Source organism: Pipra filicauda, unplaced genomic scaffold (assembly GCF_003945595.2).
Source record: "Pipra filicauda isolate LSUMZ 115617 unplaced genomic scaffold, ASM394559v2 scaffold714_size134307_pilon, whole genome shotgun sequence".
In the NCBI taxonomy this organism is placed as follows: Eukaryota; Metazoa; Chordata; class Aves; order Passeriformes; family Pipridae; genus Pipra; species Pipra filicauda.
In genome coordinates, this window is record NW_024104881.1 from 125,529 (window position 1) to 134,306 (window position 8,778).

At 57.1% G+C, this 8,778-nt stretch overlaps 1 protein-coding gene across 2 annotated transcripts in view; it reads right to left on the reverse strand.

Annotated features, from left to right (window-relative positions):
* DAGLA (diacylglycerol lipase alpha) overlaps window positions 1-7,061 on the reverse strand; it is a 37,663-nt gene extending 30,602 nt beyond the window's left edge. For both annotated transcript variants that reach the window (XM_039389193.1, XM_039389192.1), the window contains exons 1-4: window positions 6,925-7,061; window positions 5,510-5,721; window positions 2,783-2,884; window positions 2,181-2,319 (exon numbers count right to left, since the gene is read on the reverse strand). In XM_039389193.1, coding sequence (XP_039245127.1) covers window positions 2,181-2,319; window positions 2,783-2,884; window positions 5,510-5,721; window positions 6,925-7,019 — 548 coding nt within the window. In that variant the 5' untranslated portion in view covers window positions 7,020-7,061. The remainder of the gene's footprint in view (window positions 1-2,180; window positions 2,320-2,782; window positions 2,885-5,509; window positions 5,722-6,924) is intronic.
* Window positions 7,062-8,778: the final 1,717 nt, after the last annotated feature.

The following is an 8,778-nucleotide window of genomic DNA, read 5'->3' on the forward strand; positions in this document are numbered from 1 at the left end:
AGCTGAGCCTTTGGCTGGGTTGTTTTCCTTCCTCAGCCCACACATCCCGAAGGGAATGGAAAACCACCCTGGCACACAATCCAGCCAGGCAGAGAATTCCCTAATCTACTCCTGGAAACCCATTCCAGAGCCTCACACCCTCCCAGGGAAGGCTTTTTCCCTATTTCCCACAAAATCATCACAGCTGCTCATCCTGGGAACGCCCTGATCCCAAGCAGGAATCCCCACGCTGGGCTGACAGGGCATTCATTCCCAATATTCCACACACTGGAAAGGTCAGGAGGAATGTCCAGCGTTCCACAACAAAACCCAGCCTCTCCTTCCAACAAAACTTGAGGCCTGATCCTTAGAAAAGCCCAGTTTTCCTTCCCAAAGGAAAACTTCCCATCTCAAGCCACTGGAAAAGCCCAGGGTTCAAAACACACAAAGCCAAGGAAAAACGTGGAATTTGCAGCGGATTTTTGAAAAGCCTCATTTTTTACCCCTTTGAATCCCAGGGACTCCAAAGGCACATTCCTCAAGGACAGGCACAGATGTCAGAGGAAACAGAGCCTGTTTGTGTTGTCTCCTACTGGAAAAAAAATCCTTCGGAAAATGCTTGTCTGGGTGAAAAAAAAACCCTTTTCTCTTCCCATCTGGGAAGCTCCAAGATGGAATCAATCCTTAATTAAAAGATCCCAGTGCCAACACAACAGGAATTGTTTCCTGGCCAAGAAACCTCAGGGCAAAGGGTTGGATTTTGGAGAAAACGAAGGAAGAAAAGGGGATTTAGAAGGAGATGCTGCCACAATTTAAGGAAAATTTCAGCACTGCCCTAATGAATCCAAGGAAAACACTGCTCCAGGATGGGCAAACAAGGGTTTGCTCAGCCTGGAGAAGGGAAGGCTCAAGGGAGACCTTGGAGCCTCTTCCAGGGCCTAAAGGGACTAAAGAGAGCTGGGAAAGAAGTCTGGAAAAGGACCTGGGGTGACTGGACAAGGGAGAATGGCTTCCCACTGCCAGAGGGCTGGGATAGATGGGATACTGGGAAGGAATGCTTCTCTGGGAGGGTGGAGAGGCCCTGGAATGGATTTCCCAGGGAAGCTGTGGCTGCCCCATCCCTGGAATTGTTCCCGGATGGGGTTTGGAGCGCCCTGGACTAGTGGAAGATGTCCCAGCCCACGGCAGGGGGTGGAACGAGATGTTCCGTAAGGTCCCTTCCAACCCAAACCATTCCAGCATTCCATGATGATTCCATGACCTCTCCTTGCACCCATTTTGCGTCGTTTCCTCTCACACTTAAATTCCCAAATTCAGACGATTTGTCGAAGGAATCCCCTTAAAACCACCCCAGGAATAAAAAGGGGACTGCAAACCACGTAAGAATCGTTCCCGCATCCATCAAATCCAAGCCTGTTCCCTCACCTCTATATCCTTGCTTTTTGTCCCCTGGAAAACCCCGTGATCCCGCAGTTTCCAAGGGAGACCCGCTGGGATCTGCTCTGTCCCAGCGGGGCAGCGGAACCAGCCCAGGGTTGATGGGCACGGTCCCATCCAACCCGAGCACCCCGAGGGCCAGGATCCCCCGAGGGCCAGGATCCCCCCGAGGGCCAGGATCCCCCCGGAGTGCCAGGATCCCCCTGGAGTGCCAGGATCCCCCTGGAGTGCCAGGATCCCCCCTGGAGTGCCAGGATCCCCCCGGAGGGCCAGGATCCCCTGGAGTGCCAGGATCCCCTGGAGTGCCAGGATCCCCCGAGGGCCAGGATCCCCCGAGGGCCAGGATCCCCCTGGAGTGCCAGGATCCCCCCGGAGGGCCAGGATCCCCCCGAGGGCCAGGACCCCCCGGAGTGCCAGGACCCCCCCCCCGGAGTGCCAGGATCCCCCCGGGGCCAGGATCCCCCCGAGTGCCCGGATCCCCCCAGGCCAGGATCCCCCCCAGCATGCCAGGATCCCCAAGACCCCGCATTCCCCCCCCGGCCAGGATCCCCCGAGGGCCAGGAGGCCCCCCGAGGGCCAGGATCCCCTGGAGTGCCAGGATCCCCCCGAGTGCCAGGATTCCCCCGAGTGCCAGGATTCCCCCGAGGGCCAGGATCCCCCGGAGGGCCAGGATCCCCCGGAGGGCCAGGATCCCCCGGAGGGCCAGGATCCCCCGGAGGGCCAGGATCCCCCGGAGGGCCAGGATCCCCCGGAGGGCCCCTCACCTGAGGTTGTAGGTGCGGAGGTTGCGCTGCCGGCGCTTGGTCGCCCGGAGCTTGACGAAGGTCCTGCCAGTGGGGTCGAAGACGCAGAGCACGGTGATGCAGACGCTCAGGATCACCACCCAGTTACACACCACCATCCCTGCAGGACAAAAACCGCGGGAATGGCGCGCTCCGGCCCTCGCTTCCCGCCTCGAACCCACCTGGGCTGTCCTGCGGCCGAAGGAAACCCCCCCGGGAAAGCTCCCAAACCGCAGCCGGATGAGTTTGCCCGGCTGTTTTGTGGGGTTGTTGGACACCCCCGGAATATCCAGGACTACAGCACGAGCACATTCCCACCAGGAGGCGGGAAAAGAGTTCCAGGGAAAGAGCGAAGCCATTTTGAAGGGGAAAAGCCGGATTTCCAGACTCCCCCCTTCCCGCCCTTTCCCCGGGAACACGAATCCCTGTCTCGGCGCCAACGGAACGACTGTTCCAGCAATGAACAGGGAGACAAGGGGCGCATTGACAGCTCCGATCCACTTCCAGGCGTCCATCCCCAGCCGGCGGGAGGGAACGGCGGCCGTGGATCCGCCGGAACGCGCCCCGGCATTCCCGATCCATACCCAGAGTGACGCTCTTGGCCGTGAGGTCGTTGCAGGAGGTGTAGTACTGGGTCAGCCACACGATTCCCACGATGGCATAGACGAACTCGATCACCAGGATGGCTGGGAAGAGAGGGAATACCGTGGGTAACGGCGGCGTTTCCCCGAGGATTGATGCCTCTCCCTGTTTTCCAGCGAGGAAACGCAGGGACGAGTTACTCGGCACGGAAGAAAAACGCTTTGGAAGGGGATGTTCGAGGAAATGAAGCAAAAATGTGACTGCTCCCAAAAAAAAAAAGAAAAAACGGGATCATGGAGAGGTCAGTGCCCTTGGCTGTGTCAGGGTGTGACTCACAGACCCACATTCCACCCACGCTGCTGGAAAGACTCCCTGAGGCACCGGGAATTGTGGGATCCAGGTCTTAACCACCTCAGACGGTCGGCCTGGCTCCCAGATCCCAAAGAAGTCCCGTGTTTCCAGGATTTCTACACTTAGGAAACGTTCCCAGCACCCCTGCAGCCTTCCAGGAACAGCTCCCAGGACACATTCCTTAAGGAATCACTTCCTGGCTCCTCAGTTTTACTCTGATAAGGGACATGAAACTGGGCATTCACAGTGGTTTTCCTGGAATAAAAAAGCTGGGAAATGGCTCCCGGGTGCCCATCCTCCCACTTCCCAGAATCCCAAAGAATAAGCAGGCACTCAGGCATGGAGAAGGTAAATAACTCACTTGGGAACTCCTTGGGATGGAGCCGAGACTAAACCCAGCCCGGCCTAATCCCACCCCCTCTCCCCATCCATGAGGATCTTTCCACAAGTGGTTTTGCCACAGGCCTGGAAAAACCAGTTCCAAGAGTTTTCCTGGGCAAGGACCCAGGGTTGGAACCGGCTCCCGCTCATCCCCACCTATGCCTTAAACCCGAGCCAGGCTTTGCTAAGCTCGGCTCTTCTCCCCTCTGCCGGCACCTGCTGCGGGACAGGAGCAGGGACGAGACATTCCCGGGCTCCTACGGGAGTTCATTCCCTAAATTTCTCCGCATTAACCGGCACAGCCCTAAACTGGGACAGTCACATGGACCTTGCCCACGCACCGGTCACATTCCCACTTCCCTCAGCAGCGCTGATGAACCACCGGGAGCAACAACCTCCGGGAAACAGGGACACAACCGGCCCACGAGCCGGCGCAAATCCCGGCCCGGAGCTGAGGGAAGGAAAGGGGATGTTCCTTGGGGCAGGAAAACGTCTCCTTGGATTTTCCCCACCTCCCTCGCCCCGGGTTTAGTCCGGGTTTAACACAAATTTCCAGCTTCCCTAGGGAAGGCCGGGAAGCTGGGCAGGGAGATTGGAACTGCCGAGCCAGGTCATCCCTGCTTTTTACTGGATTCCGCAGGAAAACAACCCGGCAAAAAAGCAGGGATGTAAAGCCACGAGATGCTTTGTCTGGATCTGCGTTTCCAGAAGGTTTTTTCCCGTAAAACCTTCCCCAGGGCACAGCAAAAACCTGATTAAATTCCTGCAGCTGGGAGACCACAGAACACAGGGAAAAACACAGGGAAAAACCAGCCCTGGCTGAGAACTCAAGGAATAATCTCTCCCTGCTCTAGTTCTTCTTGGATGGGGGAGACAGGGAATGTTCTTAGGGAGAGACAATGTGCACTTTTAGGGAGAGAAATATGGGACTGGGATTTGGGGAAATGTGGAGGGTTTGGGGGTTTCAGGATTCCGGGGTTTTGGGGAATTTGGAGCACTTTGGGGGGCTTGGGATTTTTGGGGCATCTGGGGGGTTTTGGAGCCTTTTAGGGATTTGGGGGAGTTTGGGACATTTTGGGGGTTTTGTGGTGCTTTGGGGAATTTGGGGCACTTTGGGAGGGTTTTGGGGGTCTCCCAACACCTCAGGGGAATTTGGGGGCCACAGAGATGCCCATTTGGGGCTGAAAAATGGCTTTATTTGGGCTTTCAGGGGGGATTTTATGTCTTTTGGGAAGAGATGGATTTTTGGGGAGGGGTTTTGGGGTTTTTTGGGGGAGGAATTTCGAGGGTGTTTGGGGTGACAAAGTCACCGATTTTGGGCTGAAAAAGCGCTTTACTTGGGGCTTTGGGGGGATTTTATGACTTGGGAGGAGATGGTTTTTTGGGGAGGAATTCTGAGGGTGTTTGGAGGGGTTTGAGGGTCGCTTGGGGGCAAAGAAGTGCTTAATTTGGCCTTTTTGGGGGGGATTTTATGCCTTTTGGGAGGAGCTGGATTTTTGGGGGGTTTGGGGCATTGGGAGGAGGAGGAATTCTGAGGGTGTTTGGAGGGGGTTTTGGGTCACAAAGATGCCAATTTGGGGCTGAAAAAGCACTTGGGGTTTTGGGGGGGATTTTATGACTTTTGGGAGGTGATGGTTTTTGGGGAGGAATTCTGAGGGTGTTTGGAGGGGTTTTGGGGTCACAAAGGCACCAATTTGGGGGCGAAAAACTGCTTAATTTGGCCTTTTGGAGGGGGATTTTATGCCTTTTGGGAGGAGTTGGATTTTTGGGGGCTTTGGGGTTTTGGAGAGAGGAATTCTGAGGGTGTTTGGAGGGGTTTTGGGGTCACAAAGGCGCCAATTCGGGGGGCGAGAAAGCGCTTCATTCGGCCCTTTTTTGGGGGGGATTTTATGCCTTTTGGGAGGAGCCGGATTTTCGGGGAGGGATCCCGTGGGTACTGGAGGGGTCCTGGGGTGCCGGGGCCAGCGGGGGCCGGGCGGGCAGCGCGGGGGGCTCACCGAGGCGGACGTAGAGGACGTACTGCATGGAGTCGCGGGGCTCGGTGTACAGGATGCTGCCGCGCATGCTGAGCCAGATGATGGCCAGCTCGGCGATCATGCAGCTCAGCAGGATGCCCAGGTAGCCCCGGCCGTGGTCCACCAGGTTCAGGGAGCAGGTCTCGTCGGGGTTGTACACCAGCCCGAAGAGCACCACGGACAGGATCACGAACCTGCCGGGAGAAGAGCCGGGAAGGCCGGGAAGCCGCTCGGGGCTCCGGGCTCCGTTTGCTCCACCCGTTCCCACGGCCAGCTGGGAATTCTGCTCCCCCGGCACGGCAATCGGATCTGCCTCGTGTCACAGCATCCCCTGGGATTTGCCACTCCCACCCTCGCCCACAGGAGCTGTGGCTGCCCCATCCCTGGAAGTGTCCAAGGCCAGGTTGGACGGGCTGGAGCCACCTGGGATAGTGGGAGGTGTCCCTGCCTGTGGGATAATTGGAACTGGTCCCTTCCAACCCAAAGCACTCCAGGATTCCACAATTGTTTTCCTGAGCCCCTGGACAAAAACACAGCCCCAGATTTCAGTAGACCCATCCCTGGAAGTGTCCAAGGTCAGGCTGGACGGGCTGGAGCAACCTGGGCTAGTGGAAGGTGTCCCTGGCCATGGCAGGTGGGGAACTGGATGACCCTTAAGGTCCCTTCCAACCCAAACCATTTCAGGACTCCGTGATTGTTTTTCCTCTGTACAAAAACACGGCCCCAAATTCCAGTAGATCCATGCCTGGACACAGGATTTGCCACTCCCACCCTCGCCCAGAGAAGCTGTGGCTGGCCCATCCCTGGAAGTGTCCAAGGCCAGGTTGGATGGGCTGGAGCAACCTGGGCTAGTGGGAGGTGTCCCTGCCTGGGGGATAATTGGAACTGGTCCCTTCCAATCCAAAGCACTCCAGGATTCCACAATTGTTTTCCTGAACCCCTGGACAGAAACAAACCCCAAATTCCAAGAGCCCCATCCCTGGAAGTGTCCAAGGCCAGGTGGGATGGGCCTTGGAGCAACCTGGGCTAGCAGAAGGTGTTGGAGTTGGAACTGGATGAGGTTTAAGGTCCCTTCCAACCCAACCCATTCCAAGATTCCATGATTGTTATTCCTGAGCCCCTGTATGGAAACACAGCCCCAAATTCCAACCTCGGATGGCATGGGAGGATACAGGGAGCTCTGGCCAGGCTCTCTGGGACTAGGACAGAACTTGGAACTAGGGCAGAACTTGGGACAGAGCTCAGCTGAAAAACCAGGAGCCGGAATGTCTTGGTGTCCCTCAGAAATGCCCCCAAGAGGATCTTCCAGGTGCATGGGAAGAGCTTCCAGCCGTGCCGGGGGCAGCCAAAAGAATTCCTGGGAGGATTCCAAGCCTCCCTGTGCCCTTCCCACTTACCAGGTGGTGTGCAGGAGGAAGAGGAAGACGGCTGGCAGAACCAGGTCATCGCTGCCCACGGACCAGCGGCGGCGGAACACGACAATCCCTGGCATGGCTGGCGGGTCCCGGGAAGTTCAGCAGGCACGACACTCACCTCCTGGAAAAGAACGGAGCCGAGGATGATGCTGAGCCCCTTCAGCCCCCTCTGGAAAGCCCCACAATCCGCAGGGATGCATCCAGGAGTTCTCCTGGGTTTTATTCCAGCACCTCCCAGGAGAGGAAGGAATTTGCAGAGTGGGAATGATGAGGCGAAGCCGGTAACTCCTCCAGCTCCAGTTCATGGGATTACCTGGAATCCTGTCAGGGCCAACCCAAACAACTCCAGGATTCCCTGATTGTTTTTCCTGAGCCCCTGGACAGAAGCACAGCCCCAAAGGCCAACAGACCCATCCCTGGAAGTGCTCCGGGCCAGGTGGGACAGGGCTTGGAGCAACCTGGGCTAGTGGGATTTCGGGCAGGTTATTCCAGCCTCAGAAACCCTCCTGCCGTGTTTTCCCACGGACACGCCTCCTGCCAGGCTCTCCTTGGCCAACAATTCCCCCCCCTCCCTCAGCTCAGGAAGCCAAAATATCCATTAGGAGTCAGTGGAAGCCTCTGAGGAATATCGCCTGGCTCCCAACAGCACTTCCAGCTGGGAATATCAGTTCCTAGGATCTCTTTCCCTGGACCATCGGGAGCATCCTGCCAGCTCCGCATCTTTGCGCTCCAAACCCAAGGTGGGGGAAGAAGATCCAGGAGCTGCCGTTCCTCTGCCCGTGTTTTGTTTGTGCTCCTATTTTTAGAGCCTCACAAACCCTTTGGAAAAATAGAAACAGGAGCTCTGGAAAGTCACGAGACGGCACCGGGCGCTCCAGCCACCTCCTCCGGCACAGCCAGCCCACACCATCCCGGCTGGAAGCGCTCCAGCCCCGCTCCACAGGGGCTCCTGCAGCACAGCTTAGCCCCCTCCTGCTTCCCTGGCCCGGCACACAGCCCGCAGCCGGGAACCTTCCCTGCCTCTGCCAAACCTGGGATCGTGGCCCTGCAACCTGTCCAAAGGCACCGGTGCTTCCCTGGCTCTGGGATCTGCCCTGTCCCTCCCTCCATTCCATGTGCCTCTCTCCATTCCCTAATCCGTGTCCCTCTCTCCATTCCCTAATCCGTGTCCCTCTCTCCATTCCCTAATCCGTGTCCCTCTCTCCATTCCCTAATCCTTGTCCCTCTCTCCATTCCCTAATCCCCGTCCCTCTCTCCATTCCCTAATTCCCGTCCCTCTCTCCATTCCCTAATTCCCGTCCCTCTCTCCATTCCCTAATCCCTGTCCCTCTCTCCATGCCCTTATCCCTGTCCCTCTCTCCATGCCCTTATCCCTGTCCCTCTCTCCATTCCCTAATTCCTATGCCTTTTTCCACTCCCTAATCCCTGTCTTGCTCTCCATTCCCTAATCCATGTCCCTCCCTCCACTCCCTAATCCATGCCCCTCCCTCCATTCCCTAATCCTCGTCCCTCCCTCCATTCCCTAATCCTCGTCCCTCCCTCCATTCCCTAATCCTCGTCCCTCCCTCCATTCCCTAATCCCTCTCCCTCCCTCCATTCCCTAATCCCTCTCCCTCCCTCCATTCCCTAATCCCTCTCCCTCCCTCCATTCCCTAATCCTCATCCCCTTCTCCATTCCCTAATCCTCATCCCCTTCTCCATTCCCTAATCCTCATCCCCTTCTCCATTCCCTAATCCTCATCCCCTTCTCCATTCCCTAATCCTCATCCCCTTCTCCATTCCCTACTCCTCATCCCCTTCTCCATTCCCTAATCCTCATCCCCTTCTCCATTCCCT